The sequence below is a fragment of the Palaemon carinicauda genome, chromosome 38 (genome assembly GCF_036898095.1).
Source record: "Palaemon carinicauda isolate YSFRI2023 chromosome 38, ASM3689809v2, whole genome shotgun sequence".
In the NCBI taxonomy this organism is placed as follows: domain Eukaryota; kingdom Metazoa; phylum Arthropoda; class Malacostraca; order Decapoda; family Palaemonidae; genus Palaemon; species Palaemon carinicauda.
The window spans coordinates 56040973-56060370 of NC_090762.1; the positions used below are offsets into that span (position 1 = coordinate 56040973).

Consider the following 19398-nt stretch of genomic DNA (forward strand, 5'->3'; position numbering starts at 1 on the left):
CTGCCCCACTTATAGTACCGAAAGAAATAGATATCTGTTTGAGGCTTGAGGTGAGGATGGTAGGGTTAAATTTTTCCAGGGTTCTTGGGCAGGATGTGTTGTACTATGCCAGCGGTATTTTAAGATTTATTTCTGAAGGAGGTCTTCTGAAAGCTATTTGAATGTTTTAAGGACATCTTTGCTTTTCTGGTTTTAAATTGAATACTCTTCTTCTTCTTTTTTTTTTTTTTTTATAAAAAAAAAACTGTGTCAATGACCATCGATGTCAGGATGCCAAAGAATTTTAAATCAATCAATCAGTCACCTGTTTCATTTCAAGACAATAGGTCCATTTCAAGACAATAGGGTCCTTTCATCCTCAGTCCTTTCTTTCTTGTATTTTGCGTCTTTCCTCTCATCTGTCCATATAACCCACTTGTCTATGTCTTATAACAGGCTTTTTTCCTCAATTGAGCACATTATTATGTTAGCCATGTGATAGAATTTTTTTTCTGTTTGGTTGAGTATCATGTATTGATGATAGTATGGATTGCTCTACGCAAAGATAGATTGGGCGTAATCCTACATTCACATTCTAGACAAATACATAAGTGCTTATTTTTAAGTTAGATTCACTGCAGGTTCATCAACAGATGGTTTTTAATTTTCATCTTTTTCCTTTGAAAATTACCTAGTTTTCATGACTCAATTGAGCCATCAATGTGTGACAAGCGTTTTATTATAATACATAATGATTAATTTTGAAGTTTTAATTAAAATATTCGTTTAATTGCAGAGTGTACTTCAAATTATAAAGTTTTCAGTTTATTTACTTGATATTTACTAGAGGTGTTTGAGTTGAGGATAGCACTTGTATAACTTGTTGTGTATTTCTTTTAGGATCCACTGTGACATCATCAACGAGCCAGTCACTCTCAACAACCAACACTTTTACTTCCAAGGTTAGTACTGTATGTGTTAAATATAGTTACATACAAGTAATGATTTACCATGAATTTAGTTTTTTGCTATTTTACAGTAATTCCTTAGGATGGCCTACCTTTTCAATGATGGTTAAGTATTGAGTGAGGCAGCCCTCTGTTGGTTTTCCTCGGATATAATTTTTTCATTAAAATTCAAGTGTAATATTTCTTACAAATAAACTAAAATTCTGAATCTTTCTGACCTTATTGTAAACAGATAACAGTACATTAATAGTTACGATGATTGTATTTCTTTTAGCTGTGACAAATTTCAGGTTCAGTTAGGGAAAATAGACTCGGGATGACAAATATAAATGACATTCTTTTGTATGTTCTGTGATGTACAAGTTTTTGAACTTTTGTAAGTTTTTAATGTTAAAGTTAGTTTTCGAGTAACAATGAGATGTGTGTGGATTATAAAAGGTTTTGAAGTAAATTCTCACCTTTCAGGGTTCTGATGGAAATACATCTGTGTCTACAAGACAGAGTAAGTAATCTTCTTAATGTTTATTACATAAGCGTACAGTGAACCCTCGTTTATCGCGGTAGATAGGTTCCAGTCGCGGCCGCGATAGGTGAAAATCCGCGAAGTAGTGACACCATATTTACCTATTTATTCAACATGTATATTCAGACTTTTAACACCTTCCCTTGTACGTAGTACTGTTAACAAACTACCCTTTAATGTACAGAACACTTAATGCATGTACTACAGTACCCTAAACTAAAACAGGCACAAATATTAAAGGTGATTTTATATCATGCATTTCCTAAACATGCTAAAAAGCACGATAAAAAATGGCAACCAATGTTTTGTTTACATTTATCTCTGATCATAATGTAGAAACAAACTGGTGGTAGAGCTTTGCTTATTACCCAGACATATTTCCCATACTTTTCCCTTAGAACTACATCACATCTTCCTACTTTAGATATATATATATATATATATATATATATATATATATATATATATATATATATATATATATATATATATATATATGTGTGTGTGTGTGTGTGTGTATATATATATATATTTATATGTATACACATATACATACCTACATATATACATAAATACACACACATATATATATATATATATATATATATATATATATATATATTACTGTATATATATGGGTTATGGAAAAAATCCGCGAAGTGGTGAATCCGCGATGGTCGAACCGCGAAGTAGCGAGGGTTCACTGTAATCTATGTAACATTTGGAATATTATCATTGTTATGATGCTCAAATTCCCATGATTAAAGTCTAAACATCTATTATTATATTACTGTAGCTTTTTGTAACAGACCCATAATTTTATCTTGAAGGTGTCATTTTGGATAGTTTTAACCCTGGATAGGTACGCTCCTCGGACACCCCTTTAAGGGTATACTCGGACGCGAACGACCCCGACGCCAAAAGAAATTCTTGAAAAATCAGTTTTTGCAGTAACCTCTTTTTTTCTTTTGCCAAAAAAAAACTTCAATGAATGCTTAAAACAACTGTAAAGATAAATACTACTCATCTGCAGAAAAACTATTTATTATAAATATTTTAAAAAATTAAGTAGAAAAAAAAAAGACCTGACATAAAAATTCATAAAAAAAAAAGTTTATACATATATACACAAATCCTTTTAGGAATTGATTCTTGAATGTTTAGGACACATCTTGATGTATTTTGGATGAAGTCAGACCCATGGAGGTGAAGATCTGAAATGAGAAAAAAAGGGTAACTTTTTTTGGCCAAAAAAATTTGTCCAAATTTCATGAATTTTTTTGGGTACCCAAATGAAATAGGAAGTGGCTAATTTTTTTAGGGAATAAACATATGTTATCCTAAAATAGAAATATGTAAAAAAATCTTCATTATTTTGTAAATTACATTTATATCAGGGGCCATATCTAAAGGTAATTTTTTGAGTACTTAGAAATTTCGTAAAAAAATACATATATTTAATATATAATATGATATTTATTTAGGTAAAAATATACCAAAATATCACAAATTCTATAGGGAACAAGAATTTATATAGATAGGGCAACTTACGCTTCGGATATGTCCACAAAATGGCCGCCAACCACACTGACTCAGACTCCCTAATCTGCCACTTGAAATGTAGGAAGGGTATGTCAATTTCAAGGTGTTATTTACTAATCTAATTATTATTGGATATGCATAAAAATTGTATGGTGGGTTGCTGGATAATTGTCGATTATTTTACGACTATAAAATTAAAATTCTGACGCAAAAAAATTTTTTTGAAGGGAAATAAAATCGAAAAAAAAACAAAAATGTGAAACAATATAATATTTTAGCTAAAAAAATTTGATGATATTCAATCAAAAAAGAAGTAAACAAAATTTTCCGACAAATAAACATCTAGAGGAATCATTACTCTGTGATAGTTCCTTAGTACGTAGTAATTTTGAAAGAAATGGGAAAAAACGAAAAAATGGCAATCACCGGAAAATCGAACACATACCTATATATACGCCATATCTGGCTAAAAAAAAGATAGGCATGGGTAGCCAGATCATCTAGAAACACTTTCCAACACTATAAAAATATAAGTTTTGCGACACTACTTGCCAATTCCTTACGGTAACATGACTAAGCAAAAAAATGCAAAACAAATAAAAAGGGGCACTTGCGGAAAAATGGCTAACATTCTAATATACGGCATTTCAGAAAAAAAAAAATTCAGCCACGTGCTAGGCAAACCATCAAGGCACATTTTCCGACAAATAAACATCTAAATGAATCATTACTCTGTGATAGTTCCTTAGTACGTAGTAATTTTGAAAGAAATGGGAAAAAATGAAAAAATGGCAATCACAGGAAAATCGAACACATACCTATATATACGCCATATCTGGCTAAAAAAAAAAGATAGGCATGGGTAGCCAGATCATCTAGAAACACTTTCCAACACTATAAAGTTATAAGTTTTGCGACACTACTTGCCAATTCCTTACGGTAACATGACTAAGTAAAAAAATGCAAAACAAATAAAAAGGGACACTCGCGGAAAAATGGCCATTCTAATATACAGCATTTCAGAAAAAAAAAATTTCAGCCACGTGCTAGGCAAACCATCAAGGCACATTTTCCGACAAATAAACATATAAATGAATCATTACTCTGTGATAGTTCCTTAGTACGTAGTAATTTTGAAAGAAATGGGAAAAAACGAAAAAATGGCAATCACAGGAAAATCGAACACATACTTATATATACGCCATATCTGGCTAAAAAAAAAATAGGCATGGGTAGCCAGATCATCTAGAAACACTTTCCAACACTATAAAAATATAAGTTTTGCGACACTACTTGCCAATTCCTTACGGTAACATGACTAAGCAAAAAAATGCAAAACAAATAAAAAGGGGCACTCGCGGAAAAATGCCCAACATTCTAATATACGGCATCTCAGATAAAAAAAAAGACATGCACGTGTTAGCCCAACCATCAAGGCACACTTTCTAACACATAAACATGAAAAGAAAATCAATAATATACGGCAATTCCTTACTACGTAGTAAATTTTTACAAATATTGAAAAAAAACCGAAATTGGCAACCGCAGTTAAATACCCAATATACCAATAACTACGTCGTATCTGACAAAAACAAAGTCACGCATGGGTAGCCAGATCATCTAGACACACTTTCCAACACTAAAAAAGCAAAAGTTTTACGACACTATTTGGCAATATCTTACGGAAAAATGACTTGGCAAAAAAATGAAAAAGGGGCACTCGCGGTAAAATGCCCAACATTCTAATATACTGCATCTCAGATAAAAAAAAAGACATGCACGTGTTAGCCCAACCATCAAGGCACACTTTCTAACACATAAACATGAAAAAAAATGAATAATATACGGCAATTCCTTACTACGTAAAAATTTTTACAAATATTGAAAAAAAAAAACCGAAATTGGCAACCGCAGTTAAATACCCAATATACCAATAACTACGTCGTATCTGACAAAAACAAACTCACGCATGGGTAGCCAGATCATCTAGACACACTTTCCAACACTAAACAAGCAAAAGTTTTACGACACTATTTGGCAATATCTTACGGAAAAATGACTTGGCAAAAAAATGAAAAAAAATGAAAAAGGGGCACTCGCGGTAAAATGGTCCTCGTGGTGATGAACGGCATTTTAACTAAAAAAAAAATCATGCACATGGTAGCCAAACAATCCACCAAGACTTTCCACAACTGATAACCTATACAAGTTGCACCATTCTACGACAATTTCATAATACGTAGTAACTTTGTTAATTATGCAAATTACCTTAGAAGGGTAAACTCGGTCGCGCTCGACCCCGACGCGTCTCAGAAATCGGGGAAGGAGTACAGCTACAGCAATGCACATCTGGACACTACTAGAGCGTGTAGGGGAGACACCTCCTGCAGGTCGATCACCCACAAATTCAGTCACGGGGGTGAGTCACGTGAGAAAAACCTGTTTTTTTTTGACGCTCGGGGTCGCGTACGACCCACCGTACCTATCCAGGGTTAAAGTATTGTGTGTTGATAGCCTTTACATTAAGGAACTTTTTTATCAATGTTTTTGTTGCTTTCTAATTTTTTTTTTTTCACGTATTACTGTAGAAAGAACAAGATTTTAGTAGCTGTTGTACATTTTCAGGATCTGCCAGAAACTCTACTACGGCTGTTAGTTCTGGCCGTAGTTCACCAGATATCCAGGTGGTAAAGGAAATGAGAAAGCCTTCTCACGCCCAAGGCTCCCCGTCCACTGGTGTAAGTAACATTCTGTCAGTGCATCTCCTGAGGAAGAACACTTTTTTTATTTCAGAAACTGATTTTTTAAATTTTGTTTTTACAAATGTAAAGAACGTATGTCATTGTTTTTATGGTAAACTCTTATTACCCATGTTGTAAATATACCAATTTAGAAGTACAGTAATGTTCAGGTTCACTCTTGGGCTTTTATCACTTCTTGACAGTGTATCCTTGACTAGTAGTCCTTCAAGTGTTTCTTCACCAAAGAATAAAGGGTTAATGCTAATGGAAGAAAACTAAAAGAACTCTTGTTCCAGACATTATTGCTAGTGGACTTCAATAGGCCTTTTCAAATGCATGGAATGACATTGGCAATAGTATCATTTAAATTCATGCAACTACAAAACCTGAAAGTGAAGTCAATTATTCAGTTTGAATTCTAACCCAGACCTTATTGGGTAGGAATGTGGATGTGCAGAATCTAGATCCTGGTCTAACTACATTTATTTTAATGTGGCATATCTTTCAGCAGCCCAATGCATCTACTTCTACGTCTAGCGCCAGCAGCAGAAATACTGTAACGGCAAAAGGATTTCCTCTTCTTAATATAGTGTGTCGACCAAAGAATAATCTTCCCCCCTCTGTAGCAATGGCTCAGCGTAAAGACTTGGGTAAGTTTGAAGCATGAGTCTTGAAAATATTCTAAATTTTCATGTTCAGTTGATAAACCTATATACAGTACATTGTAGATTTTAATTGCTCATACAGAATAGACGGGGTGAAGCTAGGCGTAACCACTTGCCTTGAGGTCAAATAGACCAATCATACAAGTTTGTTGCATCATTACAATTAATAAGATATATTTCTGGACTGTCCTATATTGTCTGATGGTCTTTTTATAATTAGTAATAGTATTTTGTTTTCATAATGATTTTTTTTTTTTTTTTGATATATGCAGTAAGAAGCATAGATTGAAATTCATCTGAAATTTACTATCAGTTTGAATAAGGTTTTAAGTTCTCAAGAAGAGAGTGATATATAGTTGGTTGAATTACCTTTGGTAGATGGGAAGCAGCCCTCATTATATTGAGTGTTTCTTTGTTCATTCCATTGAAAGAAAAGCAATGGTAGAGTATTTGAAATCACATTTAAAATATTTTTAATCATGTAACTTGTGTGTTTGACATGACTTATTATTTATTCAGATGCGAAAGTTAAGTCAGTCCTGTTGAAATCTGCTCAGGAGTTTGTTGAATGGCTCCTTAGTGAGGGTTTGATAAGAACTTCACAATTCTGCTCACTACACAAGCTCCAACCTAGCCAGATGCCTTTCAAACTGAAGGTCAGTATTAATTTTTACATAAAATTTCAGTTATTTTATCGTGTTCCTTATGTCAACACTGGGCCTTTCTTCTGTATCTGCATTTTGTAAGTTCTGTATCTTGTCTGCCTATTGTATGACCTTAAACCATTGGATGTCTTTCTCTCCCCCCCCCCCTATTTAATAGTGCCAGTTGACTTGGTATATGTTAGAGTATTGTTCCACTATACGAAGGTAAAGATGATGTGCATGAGTGTTGTAATTTTAGGGGTGTTTATGGTGTGTGGTTGGAAAAGTACATGGTAGTGTTAATTAATAGGATTAAGGATGAAATGTAGGATGCAATATTAGAGGTGCAAGGTGGCTTTAGAATAGGTAGCTGACGTATAGATCAATTTTATAGTTAGGCAGATATGTGAGAAATATTTAGCAAAAGGTAACAAGGTATATTTTGCATTGGATCTGGATAAAGCTTTTGATAGAGTTGATAGGGATGCGATGTGGAATGTTATGAGGTTATATGGAATTGGTGGAAGGTTGTTGCAACCAGTGTTGAGTTTATATATTGGCAGTAAAGTGTGTATTAGGATAGGGAATGTAGTGAGTGAGTGGTTTCCAGTGAGAGTGGGGCTGAGACAGGGATATGTGATGTCACTATGGTTGTTTAATTTGTTTGCTGTTGGAGAGAGAGGTGAATGCTTTGTCGAGGATTGGAACTGATAGATGAAAGTGATCCTGAGTGGGAAGTGAATTAGTTGCTGTTTGTGAATGATACTGAATTGGTTGCAAACTTGGAGGAGAAGCTCTGTCAATTAGAGACAGAGTTTGGAAGGGTATGTGAGAGAATGAAGTTGCGAGTTTGTGTAGGTAAGAGCAAGATTATGAGGTGCACAAGGGTCTACCAGAACTGTCTCAATTGCTTGTCATTCATTCCTATTTCTAGCACACTTTCTTGCCTCTCACATCTATCCTACTATTACCACCCAGAACTCTTTTCACTCCATCCATCCACTCAAACCTTGGCCTTCCTCTTGTACTTCTCCCATCAATTCTTGCATTCATCACCTTCTTTAGCAGACAGCCACTTTCCATTCTTTCAACATGGCCAAACTACCTCAACACATTCATATCCACTCTAGCTGCCAAATCATTTCTTACACCCGTTCTCACCCTCACTACTTCGTTCCTAACCCTATCTAATCTAGATACATCAGCCATACTCCTCAGACACTTCATCCCGAACACATTCAATTTTAAAATTTGATATTTTTCTTTTGTTTTCACGGACAAACTTTATCATTGAAAGAATTAATAACACATGATTCTCAGGTAAGCACTGAAATAATTCCTCTAAATATGAAAATTATGCTGTTTGCCATTAACTTTTATTCAAACTTTTTTCCTAAGTTTCTATAATTTTTAGATATTGCAAATACATACATACATATACCAAGGCACTTCCCCCAATTTTGGGGGCTAGCCGACATGAACAAATGAAACAAAACAAAAAAGGGGACCTCTACTCTCTACATTCCTCCAGCCTAACAAGGGACTAAACCGAGTTCAGCTGGTACTGCTAGGGTGCCACAGCCCAGCCTCCCACATTATCCACCCCAGATGAAGCTTCATAATGCTGAATCCCCTACTATGATATTGCAAATACAGTTGTCAAATTACATGTTTCTATTAACTCATAATTCGTATATTTGTAAGTGTAAGAAAACACATATATTTTGGCGGGCAATTCAATCTGATTTGGCGCCAGCGCCATCCTACCTTTCCGTCCGCACCTTGTAATATACTCCCATGCACATTTTGAATAAAGTATCAGTTGTAAAGACAGTGAGACAAGCGTCACCAAGATCAACTATGTGTGGCAAGAAGGTTGTTAGAGGCAGCATGAGGAAGGGCAGTGAATGGTGGAATGAAGGAGTGAAGGTAAAAGTGGAAGAGAAAAAGAGGGCTTTTGAAGAATGGCTGCAGAGTAATAGTGTAGAGAAGTATGAAAAATATGAAGAGAAAAATGTGGAAGTAAAGCGCAAGGTACGTGAGGGAAAGAGGGCAGCTAACCTGAGGTGGGGTCAGGGATTGGGTCATTCATATGAAGAGAATAAGAAGTTTTGGAAAGAAGTGAAGAGAGTAAGGAAGGCCGGCTCAAGAATTGAAGAGACAGTGAAAGATGGAAATGGGAGGTTGTTAAAAGGGGAGGAGGCAAGGAAAAGATGGGCGGAATATTTTGAAAGTTTACTGAATGTTGAGGATAATAGGGAGGCAGATATAAGGACAGTGAGACAAGCGTCACCAAATTCAACTGATACTTTATTCAAATGTGCGTGGGAGTATATTACAAGGTGCGGACGGAAAGGTAGGATGGCGCTGGCTCCAAATCAGATTGAATTGCCCGCCAAAATATATGTGTTTTCTTACACTTACAAATATACGAATTATGAGTTAACAGAAACATGTAATGAAATAATACATATGTCCGCGGGAACATATAAAAATTAAAATAGCGCCAACGTTATCCCTGCGTGTCGCAAGAGGCGACTAAAAGGGACGGGACGAGGGGGCTGGGAACCCCCTCTCCTGTATCTACATCCTGTGAGACAGCAACAAAGAGATGGAGCTGGGGGGAGATTGACTGCTCCCCGCATTCTAGTTTTGGGGTGTTTGAATGTGCGTGGATGTAGTACGATAGAGAGTAAAAGATGTGAAATTGGAAGTATGTTTAGGAATAGAAGGATGGATGTATTGGCCTTGTGAGAGACGAAGATAAAAGGAAAGGGTGAAGTGATGTTTGGTGAAATGTATGGTAGAGTGTCCGGGATTTAAAGGGGAAAAGCGAGAGAGGGTGTGGCTTTATTGCTGAGTGAATGGATGACAGGTAAAGTAATGGAATGGAAGGAGATATCATCTAGGTTAATGTGGGTAAGGGTTAGGTTGGGTAGGGAATGTTGGGCGTTTGTCAGTGCGTATGGGCCAGGTAGTGAGAAAAGTGAAGAAGAGCGGAATGAGTTCTGAAATTAATTAAGTAGGTGTGTAGAAGGACTGGGTAGAATGAATTATGTAGTTGTCATGGGTGATTTAAATGCTAGAGTGGGCGCTGGAGAGGTAGAAGGTGTCATTGGGAAGTATGGCGTACCAGGTGGAAATGAGAGTAGTGAGAGACTGGTGGATGTGTGTTGAGCGAGAGATGGTGATAAGTAATAGCTTTTTCAAAAAGAAAGATAAAAATAAGTATACATGGGTAAGAGTGGCAAATGGAAGAGTAGTAGAAAGGGCATTAATGGATTGTGTGTTGATAACTAAAAGAATGTTTGGAAGATTGAAAGACGTGCACGTGTTTAGGGGTATGGCCAACGGTATGTCTGATCATTTTTTGGTGGAAGGAAAATTAGTTGTAGCAAAAGAGTGGGGGAATAGAGTAGGTGAATGTAAAAGGGAGCTATTGAGGGTTGAAGAGCTAATAAAACCCGGGGGTAAAAAGTAAATATCAGGAAAGGTTGAAAATGACATATGACGAAGTGAAAGTAAGAGAAACTGGCAATTTAGAGGAGGAGTGGAAGTTAGTAAAAGAAAATTTTGTTGGGATTGCAAGTGATGTGTGGGGCAAGAAGGTTGTTGAAGGCAGCATGAGGAAGGGCAGTGAATGGTGGAATGAAGGAGTGAAGGTAAAAGTGGAAGAGAAAAAGAGGGCTTTTGAAGAATAGCTGCAGAGTAATAGTATAGAGAAGTATGAAAAATATGAAGAGAAAAATGTGGAAGTAAAGCGCAAGGTACGTGAGGCAAAGAGGGCTGCTGACCTGAGGTGGGGTCAGGGATTGGGTCATTCATATGAAGAGAATAAGAAGTTGTTTTGGAAAGAAGTGAAGAGAGTAAGGAAGGCTGGCTCAAGAATTGAAGAAAGTGAATGATGGAAATGGGAGGTTGTTAAAAGGAGAGGAGGCAAGGAAAAGATGGGTGGAATATTTTGAAAGTTTACTGAATGTTGAGGATAATAGGGAGGCAGATATAATTGCTGTTGCAGGTGTTGAGGTGCCAGTGATGGGAGATGAGAAGGAGAGGGAGATTACAATAGATGAAGTGAGGAGAGCACTAGATGAAACGAGAGTAGGAAAAGCGTCTGGTATGGATGGTGTGAGAGATGAGATGTTGAAGGAAAGGGGTGTGACTGTACTTGAATGGTTGGTGAGATTGTTTAATATGTGTTTTGTGACGATTCGACGACCTGAGCTAGCACGCTTCCTGACCCCGGGTCGCCTCAGGGCACATATCACACTGCCTGAGGTTGACCCCGTAGAAAACGGAAAGAGGGTAAACTATACAAAAATCTGGTCGGTTAGGTAGAGTTACCAGTAACTCCTAAGAAGGTAGTTCTAGGTAAGTATGTTAGGAAAAATACAAATTACTTAAAAATTTGTGATTTTGTGTTGTCAATGGTACCAGTAGATTGGGTTTGTGCATGTATTGTACCACTATATAAGGGTAAGGGAGATGTGCATGAGTGTTGTAATTCAAGAGGTATTAGTTTGTTAATTGTAGTTGGAAAAGTGTATAGTAGAGTAATGATTAGAGAATGTAATCTTAGAAATACAGGGTGGTTTTAGAAGAGGTAGGGGTTGTATGAATCAGATTTTTACAGTAAGGCAGATATGCGAGAAATATTTAGCAAAAGGTAAGGAGGTGTATGTTGCGTTTATTGATCTGGAGAAAGCGTATGATAGAGTTGATAGGGAAGCAATGTGGAATGTGATGAGGTTATATGGAGTTGGTGAAAAGTTGTTGCAAGCAGTGAAAAGTTTCTACAAAGGTAGTAAAGCATGTGTTAGGATAGGAAATGAAGTGAGTGATTGGTTTCCGGTGAGAGTAGGGCTGAGACAGGGATGTGTGATGTCACCGTGGTTGTTTAACTTGTATGTTGATGGAGTGGTGAGAGAGGTGAATGCTCGAGTGCTTGGACGAGGATTAAAACTGGTAGACGAGAATGACCATGAATGGGAGGTAAATCAGTTGTTGTTTGCGGATGATACTGTACTGGTTGCAGACACAGAAGAGAAGCTTGGTCGATTAGTGACAGAATTTGGAAGAGTGTGTGAGAGAAGGAAGTTGAGAGTTAATGTGGGTAAGAGTAAGGTTATGAGATGTACGAGAAGGGAAGGTGGTGCAAGGTTGAATGTCATGTTGAGTGGAGAGTTACTTGAGGAAGTGGATCAGTTTAAGTACTTGGGGTCTGTTGTTGCAGCAAATGGTGGAGTGGAAGCAGATATACATCAGAGAGTGAATGAAGGTTGCAAAGTGTTGGGGGTAGTTAAGGGAGTAGTAAAAAATAGAGGGTTGGGTATGAATGTAAAAAGAGTTCTATATGAGAAAGTGATTGTACCAACTGTGATGTATGGATCGGAGTTGTGGGGAATGAAAGTGACAGAGAGACAGAAATTGAATGTGTATGAGATGAAGTGTCTAAGGAGTATGGCTGGTGTATCTCGAGTAGATAGGGTTAGGAACGAAGTGGTGAGAGTGAGAACGGGTGTAAGAAATGAGTTAGCAGCTAGAGTGGATATGAATGTGATGAGGTGGTTTGGCCATGTTGAGAGAATGGAAAATTGGTGTCTGCTAAAGAAGGTGATGAATGCAAGAGTTGATGCGAGAAGTACAAGAGGAGGCCAAGGTTTGGGTGGATGGATTGTGTGAAGAAAGCTCTGGGTGATAGGAGGATAGATGTGAGAGAGGCAAGAGAGCATGCTAGAAATAGGAATGAATGGTGAGCGATTGTGACGCAGTTCCGGTAGGCCCTGTTGCTGCCTCCGATGCCTTAGATGACCGTGGAGGTAGCAGCAGTAGGGAATTCAGCATTATGAAGCTTCATCTGTGGTGGATAATGTGGGAGGGTGGGCTGTGGCACCCTAGCAGTACCAGCTGAACTCGGTTGTGTCCCTTGTTAGGCTGGAGGAACGTAGAGAGTAGAGGTCCCCTTTTTTTATTTGTTTCTTTCGTTGATGTCGGCTACCCCCCAAAATTGGGGGAAGTGCCTTGGTATATGTATGTATGTATATTACATACTATATTTATATTATAACATACTGAATAATGTGCTTGTCTTTTTCAGCTGGGTATGTTCTCTGATCCAAAAGTGCTTTCAACAAGTGGTGGATATGTGTGGATTAGTGAATGTTGTGGAAAAAAATATGTGTCCGTTTACAGTGGCTCTATCTTTGGATCAACACCGATTGATAAAGTTGCGCCAACTGCAGTATTAAAGCTGATATACCATTGGGCATGTCAGACAGCCATAATGAACGTAGAATCCTGGGTGAAGGTATGATATAATACACTTGAATGTATAGTTGTGTAAATATTTCATATGTGGTGAAATGTTAAGTGTCATACTTTTTACTTTGTTACATGTTTAATATTATTCTAAATATGGAAACTACTATTTGTTATTATTCATTGCAATATGAAATATAACCAAAACATTGATAATATGAAAAGATATTTGACACATTCCTTTTACAGGTGGAAAAAACATTCATCAACAAAATTTACAATTATTTACGGTGTGTATGTTCAGTCATGCTACAAGATAAAGTATATGACTTTGGCTTTGATGGAACCACAGTTGAACTTGGCATAGTCAGTCTTGGAACAAGCACAGCAGATGGCACAAAGAAAGCAGTTAAGGTAAGCATGAAGGTTTTTAGTCTTGGGTTAAAAACTAACACAATGTTTAGTAAGAAATATCAGCACTCCTTTATAATATTATTATTATTATTACTACTACTACTTGCTAAGGTACAACCCTAGTTGGAAAAGCAGTATTAATGAGAGACGGGCCAAAAAGAAAATGTTTAAAATTTTAGCAATTCTAAAAGAAATAGACATCATATGGCATTCCAAATTATAATTGTCCAGTATTTGTTCATAACAAATAATTAATCATAAGTTGTCTTAACAGTCTTGAGACGATCTTCTGACGTATCCACATAAATTCAAAATGAAGACTCCCAGTCTCAATGGTACCAGCTTTGACACTCGCTCTGTTGTGCATCTGCTGGTAGAAAACTACTCCAGCATCGCCTGTCCCTTTTTCACGCTAAGTCTTTCAAAGATATTTACTTAACTTGCAAGAGAATTTGAATTTGATATATTTAAACTTGAAAAAAAGTGTCAACTTGGTTTATGATTCATAAATGCAATGTTACCAGTTTGTCCTCTATCTCTAGTTTTTCAAATCTGGTTCTACTAATTATTAAGTTTATTTTATCATTGTTGTAAATATCTTTATTATGCTTATTGTATGTCTGAATAATTTCTTGTTGCTTTTCATTCTGTGGTTTGACTGATTGCTCTTTCATTTTGGTACTGTTGTATCAGCCAGTATTGCATCTAGACTACACATTCACATAAACCAAAAACATTCTTAAAGCTGATTAGTGCACCAACTTAAAAAAGTTAGGCATTTAGTTTTTGTTTGAAATTGATAAATGATATTTTGTGTGATAGAGAATATTTTTGTTCTAGTTTATTCAAGGAAATAGCTTGATTCAACAACAATCTTTAAGTATTTGGCTGTCTTAACTCAAAGATGCATGATGTTAAGAAAAATTAAAATTACAGTAATTATGCTCAAATTAACAAGGATCCCAGACTCAGATTCTTGAAAAGTGATGGTGCACCTGAACTGCGAATTCAAACGAAAGAGATGATGCAGCTTTCAGTTATTTGTGTATTCTGTAGTATTTTTACTATTTCAGGTTAGATATGACAATGTTTACAATTTTACACTTCTGGTTATTGTTCTTTTCCAGGTCGAGATTTTAGGGCTTTATGATCGAAAAATGAAATCATATCGACTCTTTGCATCAGAACCAGAGCCCGGCACATCCTCACGGCAGCGTTTTATTCGTATACTCAAGCCCCTTGAACGCGTAGTCCATACAAATGCAATTTTACTCTGTGATCAGAGTGTTGACCGTAACTGTTTATATAATATGAATTATGGAAAGGTAATTGCTGTAGTTATTCAAGATTTTGTGAAATTTATTGATTTAACAAGTCTTTTGTATAATTTGTCACTGAAATTTTAGCATGATTATTTTATTGTTAATTATTCCCTTCATAATTCCTTCTAGGTCAGTGTTTGTGAGACCAGTGATAATGAGGAAAACCTGCAGTCCAATGCCAAAATAATGTCGTATCTTCGTAGATACGTTCCAAAAATATTCCAGGTAAGGTTCTTCAAGTATCTCGGATAATTTGGGTCCTCAAGCATAAAGTGGGTATGTTGCACCAAAATAGAATTAGCCAGAAGTTTCATCTTTAAAGCTGTAAAAATGTCAAAACTTATTTTTTAACCAAAATAGATGGTATTCATATCATAAGTAGAGGTTAAATACTACAGATTGTATTGGTGTTTTGCAGTTGAAAAGAAGGATTTTCTGGCATTTGTTATGCAAATGAGAAGAATATCATCTGATGAGGGTAAATGAAAGTAATTGATAGTATTGAGTCACAAGTAGTAGTAACTGTTAACTACTATTCATAAGTGAATTTTCATACCCTTATGTAATGATAGCTTTTATGTCTCTTTATTGAAGGCATATTCACTTTATTTACCAGAATAATATTTTAAGACTTCCTCCCAATAATCAAATTTAGCAAAGTTGAATCTGGAAGTTTAGGGCTGACTTTAAGTTATATGGTTGGCATCATAGTAGCCTTGTTTTGTTTACAAAGTAGCCTCTGAGTCTTGTATCTGCTAATGCAACTATTATGAATCCTAATGGTGGATCAGTTGGGACTGAATAACTGTACAGTATATAGTATATATTATGGTTGGGTACTCTATTTTTGTATCTATTTTAATATGTCTTTGTAGCTCATGTTATCGTTTTCAATGTATTTTAGAGCACGCTGTCGCAGCTAACATTACAACAAGTTCAAATTGTACTAGATGAACTTGGTTGGCGTGAGAGATTTGGCCATTGTGCTGCCCAGGCTTACACATCAATGACAGAACACATTACGTACCTCACAGCTAGAGAGTCTGAAAGTAAGTTTTAATTGATTTTTACGTACAACCTTTGTAATTTTGCTAAAGACAAAAATTTTTTATCATGTGATTTGGCACCTGCTTTCAATGTTTGTGTTTATGTTAAGTGTGAATCATTTTAGTAAACAAGTTTTCTTTTGTTTTCACATGGTTGAGCCTTTTATCAAATTGTAGGTGCTCTGTCAGTTGTAATTTTCTTGTCAAGATTTGGCTCAACCTCTTTTATTATTGCCTACAATTTCACTGCTCACTTTGTCTTGGGAATACATTAATTGATTATCTGCATTTTGATGACAGATTTTGAATACAGTATTTTATAATGGTAGTAGGTCGGCCAAGGCACCAGTCACACGTGGCGATACTAATGCTTGAGAGTTATTGGGTTGTTTGACTGGCCAGATAGCATTACATTGAATCCCTCTCTGGATACGGCGAGTTTGGTCTACTCTGTACACATTCTTCTCTTTCCTCATACCTCTGACAACATTAACATAGAGAAAAATTTTTCTCTACTCAAGGGGTCAACTACTGCACTATAATTGTTCAGTGGCTACTTTCCACTTATTATTATTGTTATTATTATTATTATTATTATTATTATTATTATTATTATTATTATTACTAGCTAAGCTTTAGGAAAGCAGGGTGCCATAAGCCCAAGGGCTCCAACAGAAAAAAAATAGCACAGTTGGGAAAGGAAATAAGGAAATAAATAAAATATATCAGAGGTAATGGACCAATTAAAATATTTTGAGAACTGTACCTACTTTAAAAGTCTTTCATATATAAACTATGGAAAGAGACTTATGTCAGCCTGTTCAACATAAAAACATTTGCGGCAAGTTTTAACTTTTGAAGTTCTACCTGATTAGGAAAATCGTTCCATAACTTGGTCACAGCTGGAATGAAACTTTTAGAATACTATATAGTATTGAGACTCATGATGGAGAAGGCATAACTATTAGAATTAACTGCATACCCATACCTAGTATTATGAACAGTATGATACTGTCCAGGAAGATCTACTTGTAAAAAATGGTTAAAATTATGAAAAATCATTTGCAACGTTCATAATGAACTAATTGAATAGCGTTGCCAGAGATTAATTAGATCAGGAATAAGAAATTTTATAGATTGTAAGTTACTGTTCAACAAGTTAAGATGAGATAACGCAGCTGGAGACCATACAGTAGAACACTACTCAAAACAAGGTAGAATGAAAGAATTGAAACACATCTTCAGAATAGATGTATAACCGAAAATTTTACAAGACACTCAATAACCCAATTTTTTGTGCAATTGAAGAAAAGACAGACCTAATGTGTTTCTGAAAAGTAAATTTGCTGTTGAGAATCCCACCAAAAATTGTAAATAAGTCATACAGAGTTAAAGAAACATTATCAATACTGAGATCCGGATGTTGAGGAGCTACTCTCCTCAACCTACTTACAGTCATACTTTGATTTTTGATAGAATTCAACTTCATGCACTATAATTTGCACCAATTTTAGGTAGATCTCTTTTAAGGGATATAGCAATCTGAGATATGCATTCAGTTGATGGAATTTATGTAGAGAGAGTAGCATCATCTGCATATGCAACAAGTTTGTGTTCTAAACCAAACTAAGTGATGTATAACTATAAATTATGAAAAGTAATGGGCCTAAAACACTACTCCGAGGAACACCAGATATCACATTCTTATACTCACTATGGTGCCCATCAACAACTTTTTCCATTCTATTATTAAAAATTCAATGATGGTGCTAAGAAAAGACCCCTCCACTCCCAACTGTTTTGAGTTTGAAAATAAGGGCCTCATGATTAACACGATCAGGAGAAGCACTGAAATCAATCTAATTATACGATCTTCCTAACCACATTCAAGGGATTTCTGTACAGATTTGGAGATTGTAAGAAAGGCATCACATGCTTCAAAGCCTTTATGAAAGCCAAAGCCAAATTGCAAACTAGGGAACAGAGGATTGTCTTCATCTAACCTATTTAGATGTTCCAAAAATTTACATATTGGAGTTATGGAAATTGTGCGGTAATCAGCTGTACTTAAGCTACCACAAATGCATTTACATAATCGAGTATCATTACCAATTCTGCAATGAGTGCTAAAAGAACCTTTTTTTGCTAACTTTCAGAAAATAGTAGATAACTTTGGAGTTGAGAAATCTGCAGTCTTTATAAAAAACAAAGGAAAAATATCATTTGGGTCTACACCCATAAGTATCAAAGTTCATCAACATACATACATATACCAAGGCACTTCCCCAAATTTTGGGGGGTAGCCGACATCAACAAATGAAACAAAACAAAAAGGGGACCTCTACTCTCTACGTTCCTCCCAGCCTGACAATGGACTCAACCGAGTTCAGCTGGTACTGCTAGGGTGCCACAGCCCACCCTCCCCCGTTATCCACCACAGATGAAGCTTCATAATGCTGAATCCCCTACTGCTGCTACCTCCGCGGTCATCTAAGGCACCGGAGGAAGCAGCAGGGCTTACCGGAACTGCGTCACAATCGCTCGCCATTCATTCCTATTTCTAGCACGCTCTCTTGCCTCTCTCACATCTATCCTCCTATCACCCAGAGCTTCCTTCACTCCATCCATCCACCCAAACCTTGGCCTTCCTCTTGTACTTCTTCCATCAACTCTTCAAGAGAGCTTTAATTTCACAAGATCAAAAAGCTAAACTTGTTGGTTTAGCGTCAGGAAAACGGGAATGAGGAAGATTGAGTTTCTCATTGCTCTGCTTACTGTCAAACACAGCAAAAGGGTTGCCTGTTCTTTTGGACAGTGAGTGACAGTCATATGGTTTTAGTAAAGGAGGAATTGTTGTGTGTACCCCCAAGAGTGCGGATTTAAAGGTATCCCACCACTTATGTTCCTGGGTTGTACCAGAAATGGATTTTTTATGGTTACATTGTATTCTTTTTTCTGATTAAGCATAAACTCTCTGAGCAAAAGCCCTAAGTTGAGTATAGTTGTTCCAAGTCAAATTTGATCTTTTACCCTTGCAAAGATGATAGGCTTCCTGCTTCTCCAAATAAGCATGTTTGCAATCATTGAACTAGGGTTTTTCTTTCACTCGGTACCTTAGCACACCAGAAAGGATATGCTTATTAATTATGTTGACTAGATTCTCATTGAAAGGACTAACAGGCTTAACATTATTATGCAATCGTGACCAATTCATGCCCAAAAGATCCCTCAAAATGCCATTCCAGTCTGCTTGAGATTTTAAATAAATCTTGCATGAATATGACATATCCAGGACA

The 19398-nt window shown here is 36.2% G+C and overlaps 1 protein-coding gene across 3 annotated transcripts in view; it reads left to right on the forward strand.

Moving 5' to 3' along the window:
• The window catches only part of LOC137630640 (uncharacterized), a 154037-nt gene that overhangs the window by 51757 nt on the left and 82882 nt on the right, over positions 1–19398 (forward strand). For 2 of the 3 annotated variants that reach the window (XM_068362250.1, XM_068362252.1), the window contains exons 5-14: positions 880–941; positions 1413–1449; positions 5638–5750; positions 6262–6403; positions 6938–7074; positions 13160–13369; positions 13570–13734; positions 14862–15059; positions 15186–15281; positions 15961–16105. In XM_068362250.1, coding sequence (XP_068218351.1) covers positions 880–941; positions 1413–1449; positions 5638–5750; positions 6262–6403; positions 6938–7074; positions 13160–13369; positions 13570–13734; positions 14862–15059; positions 15186–15281; positions 15961–16105 — 1305 coding nt within the window. The remainder of the gene's footprint in view (positions 1–879; positions 942–1412; positions 1450–5637; positions 5751–6261; positions 6404–6937; positions 7075–13159; positions 13370–13569; positions 13735–14861; positions 15060–15185; positions 15282–15960; positions 16106–19398) is intronic. The other variant, XM_068362251.1, reaches the window with a different exon arrangement.